This window comes from Miscanthus floridulus, chromosome 2 (assembly GCF_019320115.1).
Source record: "Miscanthus floridulus cultivar M001 chromosome 2, ASM1932011v1, whole genome shotgun sequence".
NCBI lineage: Eukaryota > Viridiplantae > Streptophyta > Magnoliopsida > Poales > Poaceae > Miscanthus > Miscanthus floridulus.
The window spans coordinates 47,543,716-47,556,435 of NC_089581.1; the positions used below are offsets into that span (position 1 = coordinate 47,543,716).

At 42.7% G+C, this 12,720-nt stretch overlaps 1 protein-coding gene and 1 pseudogene across 1 annotated transcript; both read left to right on the plus strand.

The window, feature by feature from the left end:
- The first annotated feature begins 9,001 nt into the window (after positions 1-9,001).
- Positions 9,002-10,268, plus strand: LOC136536489 (UDP-glucuronate 4-epimerase 1-like; annotated as a pseudogene).
- On the plus strand, positions 10,243-12,328 carry LOC136538696 (chaperone protein dnaJ 16-like). The gene is made up of 6 exons (XM_066530655.1): positions 10,243-10,358; positions 10,708-10,831; positions 10,906-10,988; positions 11,070-11,181; positions 11,265-11,369; positions 11,895-12,328. Exons 1-6 carry the CDS (start codon positions 10,291-10,293, stop codon positions 12,051-12,053), a joined length of 651 nt encoding a protein of 216 aa, XP_066386752.1. The 5' UTR covers positions 10,243-10,290; the 3' UTR covers positions 12,054-12,328.
- Positions 12,329-12,720: the final 392 nt, after the last annotated feature.

The window sequence follows — 12,720 nt, forward strand, 5'->3', positions numbered from 1 at the left end:
GAAAACTATTTCATTATCTAGCTTCTTTATTATTTAGCCAAAAAATTTTGATCCAAGTACTCATACATAAAAAATGGACCATATACTTTAAATATATAAAATACGCAACATACAAACTCATATGGAATTTCTTCTAGAATTTTCTAATTGTCATTAATGAAAAATTCCCCAAATATCTTTTCTTCATAAATCCCAAATCATCATAAATGTTTTATCTATCAACTCAATTTTCACTATAATCCATCCAATTCAATTGGGCCACTTCTCCACTTCTCTATTTAGCCAATTTTAATTTAAGCAACTCTCCCTAATCTTTGGCTACTTGACCCTAAACCAATTTATTGCTTATCATGTGATCCATTGAAATCAAGATACTTCTTAGTTCAATGGGAACTATAGACATAGGGTACTAGCTAGCCAATCTAATTATGAGGGAAGTGTAAGGTAGCTACTAGTTACAAATATGCTATGCTAATATTCATGGAGGAGTGAAGATAATTACAGCTCGACGAGAGCACAATATAATGATACGCATTCGAGTGTAATGTGGAACGTTGGTATTCAACCCAACGTAATAGATAACAACAAAATGCAAAGCTACAAGCTTACTTGCAATTAGTGCAATACAGAGAAAGTTAACTCAGCTGAAAGGGACATGGCTAGGATTTCAAGTTCTTATACATGCACTTAAAGATATATTAGAAAGACTATGCCTATTAAATATATATTACCTATATTTTTTTATGTCTTTACCTAAAATTCCTCTCCTTTTTATGTCATAATTACTTCAAGTAGTAATCTGCTATATGCATCATCTATGAATAATCATTTCTAATGTTCCACATAATCCAATCATACTTCTAGTATTCATTGGTGTTGGCATAAAATTCACATATCCAGTGTACGTACTATTTAGTGTACAACAACATATTCAGGGTAGGACATAAATTTTTAGTTCTTGGGCTCAGTATTAAATACTTAGTTTTAGGATTATACTATTTCTTGGCTAAATTGATCCTTCTGAGATCAGTTAATATGTCAGTATAGTCCAATTGTTCATGTGCTTCTAGGAAATTCAATTTCTCTTCTACCTATATGGTAGTAGTGCACAAAGAACTGTAACCTTCATGGTTAACTGAGGCTTCTCTGTGGATAAAATTAATACAAAATTTATTTAGATAAGCAAAAAATTGATAATTGTTTATATGTAAAACATATAAATCTAATTCATTCCATGCAAGAACACATATTACTGTAAGAATTACAACTAAGAATATTAAATACTTTATATTAGTCTTCAAGCTAATAAAATAACCATTAAATCTTCTACGAGTTTACAAAATCTATCCACTTAATTCAACGGAAATCAAAACTTAAAGCACCACCACCACTAATACTTCAGGATAGTAATTCCAAAGACAAAACAAGTTTGTAAGCACATGATTTAAGTTCTTCTTCAAGAAAATCTTAAATATTCTAATTCTTATCCATTCTTACATGTCTTAGCTTCTATGCTTGACATTAGTAGCTTCATGCATGCTCTACTTCATAGTCTAGGAGTGCAACATATGCAAGTCATATATCCTGATTCATAGAACTGTCTAAAAATTCTAACTCAACTTCTATTTGAGTAATTTCTGATGATAAATTTAAATACTTCATGTATTACATTGCTCTTTGATATTCTATATACAAGAGACATTCCTTCGAGAATATTCATCGATAAAATCTTATTTACCATCTTGTCTTCTATGACGTTTAATACAAAGTTTTAGGCCATTATATTATTTATAGAGCAGTGTATATATCTCATATGGTCACGTAAGCTTGAAAATTCAATTTTCCATATTTCTGACATTTTGCAATCATAATATGTGATATCTTCTAAAAATTTCTCATTCAGTGAGTCTTATATGACCTTCGAGATTTAGCTTGGTCACGTACTCATTCTTTAAGAGTAATATCAGAAACTATAATGCTTAAGGTCCGCTCCACTTCAGTGGCAGCAGAATATTCTATTAGGATTTAATAAATGATCATGCTATATAATTTTGTCATTCAGGACAAGTTCAGGATATTCCTTCTTCATGAAGGTACGCATATATTATTATTACCGGAATCATCATGTGCATATGAGTTTACTACATGTAAATAAGGCTGGATAACGAGCTGGCTCGGCTCGTTTGGGCTCGGCTCGTTCTGTCTCGTTAAGATAACGAGCTAGCTCGGCTCGGCTCGTTATCCTAACGAGCCAGAAAGCCAGCTCGGCTCGGCTCGTTAAAAGCTCGAGCTGGCTCATTAAGCTCGCGAGCCAGGTATAAAAAATACACAAAATATAATATTTGCATTTATCTAAAATTTGAGAATAATAATAATACAAAAGAAATGCATCTAGACCAGTTACCAGTCAATTTATAGGGCCTAGACCAGTTACCAGTCAATTATAAAGTGCAAGACATGAAGTAATACAAAAACTAATACAAGTTTTGATACTTTTTTTCCTGGAAGCTTGGCTCGTTTAGCTCGCGAGCGGCTCACGAGCTGGCTCGATTTGGCTCGTTATAGCTAACGAGCTAAAATCTTGGCTCGTTATCATAACGAGCCGAGCCGAGCCGAGTCAAGCCAGCCATGAGCCGAGCGAGTTAACGAGCTTCGAGTTTTTCGTCCAGCCTTACATGTAAACAAGTGGCAATGTGCAAAAAGATAGCGGATGGTTATACAAAATACTCTTAGAAGCATCTAGCATTTTTCAGGATTATGGTATATACAAATTTTCAGAATTAATACCAATCATTCATTCATCCCAAAAATTTATTATGCTAGAAAAAATAAATACGAGTCTCTCAAGAGTGATAGGTCTAAGGTCTGTAGGATTTAGAGAACTCATATACCTTATACCATGTTTCTAGTGTAATCATTCATAATTTTATTCCTTCAATTACATGATATATTCATAATGTATGATAAATAAATGCATTCAAATGAGCATAAAAATATCAGCACACGTCCTCTATACATGAACAGAAAAATAAATATTCTGAATGTATACAAACGGAGAACTTTCACTGTTAAACACAAACACATACTTTTCTGCAGGAAATTTAGATTTCACTAAGGGTTTATTTTATTAATTCAATGCTCCATGCTATTTCCAAATGCATATGAGCTTTACTGCAAATGCACACACGGTGATGACGAGGAAAGGTACAGGCAATCCGGCTTTAAGTTGGAAATCTTCTCGTCCATTCAAACAGTAGCCACATGCGAAGAATTAGCTATATAACGTCAGTGAGTTCATGCAGGAGCTGCAACAACCTCGAGGTGGAGATGTGGAGTCAACCAAACACATTCGGTGCGGACTGGAGACTTTCTCTCTCTTTTCAGAACATGAGGCCGGGTTCTTCGACTGTTGAACATGTTGTTGATACCTGATGGAAGTCGTGCAGCAACCTCGCACAAATAACAGGTTGTGGCTTCAGGCCGGCAGAGACAGCAACAAGCAACTATGAGCGTGATTGGTTGCAGAATAAGTCTTGAGTCAGGATGGTTAGGCTGTGCAGGACCGAAGAAGTCGGGTTAAGCTTGTGCAGGTGGTCGTGTTTGGTTGTCTTCAGTACGAGACGAGGTTGTGTTTGGTTACATGCATGCATTAGTTTTTTAGGTGTCTGACGCATGGGTCCCTGCATCCTGGATAAATCAATTCATCCTGCACCATGAGGGAAGGAGAAATCCATAAGACGGAGGCGTGCGGGATGGAGGAGAGCAAACGAATGAAAAGATGCAGGTAAAAGGTGCGAGCAAGACGACCAAACATGACGTTAGTGCACGGAGGGATGCGGGGGCAACCAAACACGCCCTATAGGCTCATTGCACGCATCCGGACAGAGAAGTAGTAACTGTAATTACGGTTCACAAAGAAAATCGACGTAAGAAATATGTTCGAGAACCTTTTGATATTTCAAAATCAGATTGTTTATATTAGTTGCAGAGCCGCATGCGGGCGGTTAGAAAACGCGAAGTCTCAGCGTGCAAGCAGAGGACAAATACGATGGGGGATGCATGCCAAGGTGCACTCTAGGGGCTCCTAATGCGATGAGTCCGCTCCACGTATGGGTTATCTCCAGCAATATAATTTGTTGCGAGCAGGCTGCAATGCTAGTGCGTAACTTCCCGCCGGCAATATAATTTTGCGTGGGTTATCTCCAGGATTTCGGTTAGCGATCAAAGCGACTTCAAGTCAATTCGTAGATGAACGATCGAGATGAGTTATGTAATAGCAGCGACTTCATGCCGTGTGCGTTGTGCTTTCAAGCATGGACTACAACCATGTGACATGACATCAAAAGTGTATGTGCACGTTTACTTACTTTCAATCTTCATGTACGTATGCATTATATGTTCTTCATGTACAATCCAACATGCATAATTTAAATACGTAGACCGGCTCGATGGCTGGCACAAGTGTAATCTGCGAGATATACTTCATACCTTGTAGAAGATGTCAATTGATCTACTTCGCAAGCCGCGTAGGACAGTGGTTAGCAGATATATACCGTGTAGGGTGTATGGCATTGTTGTAGAATTGTCTGCTTGATAACGATGATGCATGTGTGATGTAGTGTAGATCTATTCCGCTAACAACGTCATAGATGTCAACGTCGTTGAAGTAGTCGCAGCGGTACGTCGACGATTCGGGCGCCGGCATCAAAGATGGCGCCGGCTTCAACGGCGATGTCGACGAAGAGTTTGTCGTGCTGATAATGTGTTATAAAACATGTTGTCAGCAGTTAGGATATTTTCCTCTTCGTCTCTCATGACCAACATAGTAGATGAAAGTAGAACACATAGACACAAGAGATAGGGAGACTATTCTTTATTCCTGATTACGACATAGAGCTCCTACGTATATATAGTCGTGTCAAAGTCTAAGAGTTCGATAAAAACTCATGTACAAATAGACTAGGACTAGAATTTCACTTTCTCCTTCCCGTCTGTAATCATCTCAAAAAGACCAAAAGCGACGAGCGCCAAATCGTTTGCCATTGGTATACTGGCATACTGCAGACTGCAGAGGGCCACCGTTTTGAAATGCCTTTTATCTGGACCTAGTAAGCATTTCGCCGGCCTGGAAAAGCCCGATTTGCTTCCAGCCTAGATCTTGCATCCAGGCCCATCTAATAAACGGCCACGATACCAAATGTTAGGCCGCGCCAGGCTCTTCCGTCCGATAGTTTGCACTGGCTTGGCATCGAACAAGCGAAGGCCCAGCTGCAGGACAACCCAGAATGTATCCTGACTAGTATTTGTTGTGTTTCATTTCAAATATATTCGGCATTTAAAAAGGTTGAATAAGCAATCTGCAAAACATGTCTCCACATTTCATAAACAAATATTTAAGCTACAATATTTTTTTTTCCATTAAGTAGGATATTTTCTCTCATAAAGCTAGAACTTTCTTTATTTAATATGGAATTTTTTTCTCGTCAAACAAGATTTTGTTTTCTTGTGAAGCAAGAAGATTATCCTTGTGAACCTAGAACATTTTTTACATAAAGTTGGAGCAAGCATTTTTAATATGGAATAGTGTCCATATGAAGCCGGGAATTTTTCTCATGAAATAGGAATATTTTTATTTGAGTTCAAATAATTAATCAAGTAAGAACATTGTTTTTTATGATGAAGGTATCACATTTTATGTTTAAGCTAGAACATTCTCCCATAAAGTTAGAACATTCAAAAATGTTATTCCAAACCATTGAGTCGGATAAAAGAACTGTTCATGTTTCTATCAAGGAAATTTGTTGAAATAAATAAAGAATGGCAGACTGATCACAAAAACCACAAGGGGAAATAAATAAAAATATTAAATTTCAAAAGAAAATAAAAGAGGATTTCCTCTTTCTTCCCGTGTAAAATATGGGCTGTATTGCCTTAACTCATCGGATAGAGGGCCGATCTGGTCCAAAGGCCACATATAAGACCTCATTTGGAGATGGGAGGACCGGAGGAGGCCCGAAAGGTCTAACAGGCTCCAGTTTTCATGTTGAAAAACTTGGCCTTCTTTTCCTTCTTGGAGCCGAGCAAAACCACAACAGTGGAGCCCACGAAGTCTGGATTCTGGAGCCTCCTCTGGCCGTTTTCTGCTCTCTCTTCGGTTCTAGCCTAGCGTCTCTGGTTGTATGTACATTAGGCTTTTGAATTTTGACGTGGCTGTGTTCTACGGCTGGGAGATAGATAGGGTCCAATCAGAACCAGTGATTTCTCCGTGCTGTTGAGGCGTTGAGGTGGCGAGCTGGACGCCACAATTTCTCCCGGTCCCGGCAGGAAGAGAACAGGGCCAGCAACACCTCCACGAAAGCAACAACCGCTACACTGTTATCTTCCTGCAACATGGTGCAGCTGTTCACACGAGAAGAAAACCCGGGCATCGGCCCTCTCTACATTGTCAGCCAAGCAGCAGCCCGGGGTCAGTGGTCCAACCGAACGAGCAGACAAGTCCTTCTTCGTTCGCCGCTGCCGGCGGGACGTAGACGTACGCAGTGATTTCTCGTCCACAAGTCGGGCGAATCGGCCGGCACGGGACGTGTGGATCACGGGCGGCCAAGTCGGTCGCGGGTGGTTCATGGGAGCGGAACGGGTGCCGCCACCGAGTCTCAGACTTTCATCCGTGTGGAGGAGGTGCGCTTCCAGAGTCCGGCCGGTGGTTCCGGTCGATCGCGCCTTCAGGAGTGCACGGCGGGCTGCGTTTGTTTGGACTGTAGCATCTTTTTGCGCAGAAGCTGTTTGACACGCTAACATCCTGCTCCGCTGGTGGTATTTCGATTAATTTCGACTGATTCAATAGTGTTTCTGTGAGAGAGAATAAGTCGAAATAAGCACAAGCCGACTAAAAAGACGAAGAGGGTTACGGTTACGGCGCCCTCCGCATCTGAACTCGCCGTGCCGCCTCTTCACTCTAGCTGGTGCCCGTGGTTTCGAGAAAGATAACCACTGCGACAGGCCAAAACATTATCGGAAGGATGGGTTGGATGGTGAAAGATCGAGAGAAATAGATAATGCCCTAGTCTGAACTCCCGAGGGAGAAAAACATGTGGGAAATGCATGCATCGGAGAGAACAAGGAGGACTTTCTATCTGTGCCACGTAGGTGTTATGATGGGCTAGTAAGGGGTTTGTTGTCACCCGGTAAGGAAAAACACAATTCCAGTTGTTACTAAGGTTCCTTTTGGCACGGTTTCATCATCGGCTCCTAAAACCGTTTTGTGCCCGGGTAAAATCAAATAGCTTCATTTAAGGAGTCCCTTAAATCATTCTGCAAAGTTGAGGATGAAGTAAAAAATAGTGGCTTCACTCGCTTCACATCGTTCTGGTAGGTCTTGGATGGGGTTATGTGAGAGCATATTTTAAAGAACTCTACATGTATCGCTGTTTTGTCAAACGGTCTACCAAAACGGCTCTAGCTCTACCGATGCAGCTGTTCATGGAGCTAAAACAAAAAATAACGGCTTCACTAATGGCGTGGAGCCATGCCAAACGGGGCCTAATGGGAAGGATAATATGTTTAACATGTGGTAATACATACTTTGATCCTGATTAAAGCAGTGTTATCTTAGACGCTAAACACTAAACCCTAAATGGCCCGTCACCCTGTGTTTAGCGTTTAGATAGTTTAAACTGTTTGCACTATTGCGGTTAATCAGCCTGTTCGATTGGCTGGTTCGTATCGTTGTTGGTTCGTAAAGAAGTACTGCTGGCTGGTTTGTGTGAGAGAAAAATATTGTTCCAGCTAAAAATTTACGATCGTTTACGACAAGCCACAGCCAAACAAACAGGCTGAATATACATAGAAGTTATAATATTTATATAATTTTTAGAGTTAAATGCACCGTAGGTCCATTAACTTTAGGTGGTGTGTCATATAGGTCCATCAACTTTTAAACTGTATTTTTGGGTCCATTAACTTTTGGTGGCGTGTCATCTGGGTCCATCAACTTTCAAACCATATTTTTGTGTCCATTAACTTTTGATAGTGTGTCATCTAAGTCCATCAACTTTTAAATTATATTTTTGGGTCCCTAAACTTTTTAACTGGTTGACCGTATGTCTATACCCCTTCATTTAGCAAATAGATTTGAGATGGCACGCCCAAAAAGCAGCCACCGTGGAGTATAGGACCAGATCACCATCCGGAGATAATCTTCAATGCGAAGAACCGGATGGGATCACCATCTACGATTTCTCGAGCGGCGGCTCGACGGGGAATAAACTTCACAATAAAATCCAGTCTAATCTATCCGTATAAGGCCGAAGGCCATAGGTATAGGCACGCGGGCCACCTGACCTAAACAAAAATCGGACTCCACCAGCTCAACTAGGACCGATTCACCATGAGTCCCTGATTTGGCTAACATGAATGGCACGTCCAAATGCAGCCACCAATTGGATTCACGTACATAGGTGCACGCAGCCACTAAAAGCTAGATGCTAGATAAAAGATCGTGTATCACAACTGGATAGAAAACTAATGCATGAACAATAATAAAATACTACGGCAATGATGCTAATCACGTTGAGAAAATTCCATTGATGATCTTCACCTCTTTAGAATTATAACTGATGTATTTTGTTGGCTTCATTTTCTCCTCCTTTCCCTACAATAATAAGGCACCTCTATAAAATATCTTTGATGACAGTCCTAAATTTCTCCATATTCATAATATATTTATTCTTAAAAATAATAGTCCCAAGTATAAGACCAGAGGATATTAACGAATTACCAGCTGCTATATTAAAGATATGAAGGCACGACGAATCGGCGGCCTCTTAGGGTGTCCACGTATGTTTTTTTATTTGATGCGTTAGATAGAAATTCCACGGCTCAGATGAAGCGCATGCATCTTCTCCGTACTACCATCGGATAAAAATAAGTAGGACAGATGAACATTTAATGCCTCTCCTCTTTACCCACCGACCATGCGCCGACCATGCTTGTACGCTCGGCACTGGATGGGCCACCGACCATGCACCGACCGGCATGGCTCCCATTCCGTCTCCATCTCCGGTTCTCATCCCATCCCCATCTCCATTCCTCAGTCGCACAGACACCTGACCCCGTCGCCACCAACCCTAGCCAGACGAGGCACCGGCCCCTCCCCCGCCGGCCTCCCCCTCCTCTCCTCCTCCCTCTTTCCCCCTGCAGCCCTAGCCCCGACGAGCTCTACGACCCTGTCACCGCTGCAGCTGCCGGTCGTTTCTCCGGCGTCGGCGGCCACCCCTCCCCCGCCCGCCTCTCCTCCCCTATCTCTCCATCTCCCAATGGCGCAACGGCTACCCCTCCCCTACCAGCGTGAGCGCGCCCGGGGTCCATGGCTCCTCTTCCTCCTCGCCGTGGTCTCGACACTCGCACAGGAGTCTGCTAGCATCGCGGACATCGCTGTTGTACGGGTGGGGCGCGGGTGGGAGCGGGAGGTGCGGCGCAGCGCGGAGCCGCGGCGGGACGGGCTGCTGTCCGTGCTCGTCGCTGGCTTCGTGGGCGCGCACTGCTCGCTGGCGCTCCGCGGTTGCGGCGACGGCGTGCCCGGCCTCGACAGCTTCGACGCCTACTACGACCCGTCCCTGAAGCGCGCGCGACAGCGTCTGCTGGCGCCCCGCGGCGTGGTGGTGCTGGACGCCGACATCAACGACGCTGCGCTGCTGGAGCGACTGCTGTCCGCGGTGCCGTTCACGCACGTGCTGCGCCTTGCGGTCCAGGAGGCCGTGCGCCAAGCGATGGGGGCGCCGCAGGCGTACGTGTCACCCAACGTCGTGGGCCTCGTCGCGCTCTTCGAGGCCACGGCAAGGCACACCGAGGACCACCGCACGGACCGCCCCGCGTCGCTGTAGGCGGCCACCAAGAAGGCCGGCGAGGCCGTGGCGCACGCGTGCAGCCACATCTACGGCCTCTCCATCACCGGCGTGCGATTCTTCACCGTCTACTGGCCGTGGGGACGCCCCGACATGGCCTACTTCTCATTCGGCCGTAGCATCGTCGCCGGCGAGCCCATTACGCTGTTCCTCATCGCCGACGGTTCCGACGCGCGCCGCGACTCCACGTACACTGACGACGTCGTCAGGGGTTGCCTCAGCGCGCTCGACATGGCCGGCAAGAGCACGGGCTCCAAGTCCGGCAAGAAGCGCACGCCCGCGCCGCTCCGCGTGTACAAGCTCGGCAACACCTCGCCGGTGGCTGCACGCGCTCTTGCCGGCCATGTCGAGCGTGAGTTAATGTAGATCATTTGTGGTAGAAACCTGAATGAAATTCAGAGCTCTTGGAGATGAGGAACAGGAGATCAAGAGCGTCTTCCGCCGCATGGCACTCAAGTAAGTATTGTCTGCATTGCTCTTGGATTTCGGTACTTCGCGTGCTCTTATTTTATTTTGCTCAGATGGAAGGACTGTGTTCAAATTCTTTTGTAGATTAGTTCGCATTTTGTGCTTATTTTGTTCCAAGTATGAGTAGCTGTCCTCTCCTTTTGGAACCACATAAAGACCAGTATTAGGTAGCTTCTGAATCGTGCATTATATTGGAACAAAAAACAAGGCTCTGTCTTGCAAAGAAAAAAAACAGGCTCAGTTTAGACTGTTTAGCTATCTCATTTACTGATAATTTGATGGAGGAGACAATGCAGCTGTTTGAGTATTTATATATCTGGTAAAAATTGTCCTGCAGGTACCATCCACATAAGAATTCAGACGACCCTGTTGCCTCAGAGAAGTTTCAAGAAGCCACATTCTCCTATAACATCCTGTCAGATCCAGATAAGAGGCGCCAGTATGATGCATCAGGGTTTGAGGTGATTGATGGCATGGTTGGGCAGTTTGAGCTGACTATTTTTTCGTGTGACTTAATGCCTTTGTTACTGTTCAGGCCATTGAAGCAGATAGTCAGGAACTGGAGCTGGACCTATCAAGTCTCAATACTGTAAATACAGTGTTTGCTGCTCTGTTTAGGTAACTTAAAGATGATATATCTGCTATTCTTCTTTACTCGATATTATTTGCCTCATTATGTAATGCAATATATTTGTGCAGCAAACTAGGTGTACCAATCAAGACCACTGTCTCAGCAACAGTTTTAGAGGAGGCATTGAATGGATCAGTAGAGATTTCTCAGCTTCAGCTGGGCAAATCTCTATGTAGGAAGGTTGGCAACTGCTCCTTTTTGTTCTTTATCTATTCACTTTTTTTAACACCAGTAAGCTTTGGTATTTTTACACATGTTGGCAGGTAGAAAAGCAGTCAGCTCACTTTTATTCTGTGGACATAACAGATAAAGAAGCCAAAATGGGCTTAGTTTGTATAGTTCATTCAACTTCTAAAAGTAAATTTAAGGTTAGTTGCCAACGTGCTATTCATCCATCTTCTATGATCGTTTGACCATATAACGCCTATGTTACATCAGTTATTGTGTTCCAATTCTAAATGTCACATTCCACTAATAAATGTTGTCCTTTTTTTTTATACAGAACTGACCATGTAACTTGATTATGTCAGTTAACTGATAAGCATCGTCATCTTTTTAATTGTAGTGTTCCATAAGCAACCTATTTTGTTCTTATTCAGCCTCTCCGCAGATTTTGCGGGGGGAATGCTTGCCTCAGTTTTTCTCTTCCCCAGACCCCACTCATGTGGGAGCCTCCGGCACTGGGTCTGCCCCCTTTACTGAATATAAGTCTACCTTTTTAGTGGAAAATATTATTTCACTTCCATTGTTATTAAATTACGATAGTCGCTAGATGATCAGCTGATTCTCTTTAGTTGTTGATATTATCGCAGCGTAGAACGTTTAAATAAACCAAATACTTGATGTACTATGTAATTGCAGCAAAACAAGTTTGTTGACACTTCTCTTTTCAGCTGTTGTATTTTGAACTTGAGGACAATGGTGGATTAAGCCTTGTTTTACAGGTATGCATGTGTGTAGCCATCTTATCTTTTTTGTTAGTACATATGAAAAAAGAAGACAACGTTCTATTGGTTACTGGCTTATCACCTGCCATTCTGCCAAGCATATGACGCCAAACATGTGAAAACAAATATTTTCGTACCAAGTTTAGATCTTGTTAATTTGGCATGACAACCTTGAGGGCACAGCCAAGTAGCTACAGCGCACTTACTGCCATAACTGTAGTATGTTAGTACCAATAATGCTTTGTTTATCACTGTAGATGTGTTTGGCATCTGTTCATTCTAAAATATAGCTGATGTGGTATTGTGGCTGAAGCAAGTCCCCTCAGCATGATTTTTGACAGTTTAGTAATGTACTAATATCGTTGGCTGGGCAATTTCACCCTGACATTATAAGTTAATTTTGTGTTTTTTATCTCAATCTCACAAGACCAGTGTTCAATTGGATGGCCTGTAGGAAATATTTCTGTGGTATATTAAATCTGCATATGTTCCTTAGCATTATGTACAATCCATCCAGAAGCCTTTATTGGTCCAGAAATATTACCAAGGGTTTCAAGGGTACGTGCTATCTACATAGTCTCCCACAGTCCCACTCTCCCAGGGATGAACTGTGTGTACCTTGACTTCATTATTAAATGTTCTGTTATCCATCTAGAAGCTTTTAACTATAAATTTACCAGATACTGAAATGGACAAATGGCTGCTACCACACCACTTCTCTCCAAACTGAACAGTTGAGTAATTAGCTTAAGGAATCTGATTGTGAGCACAC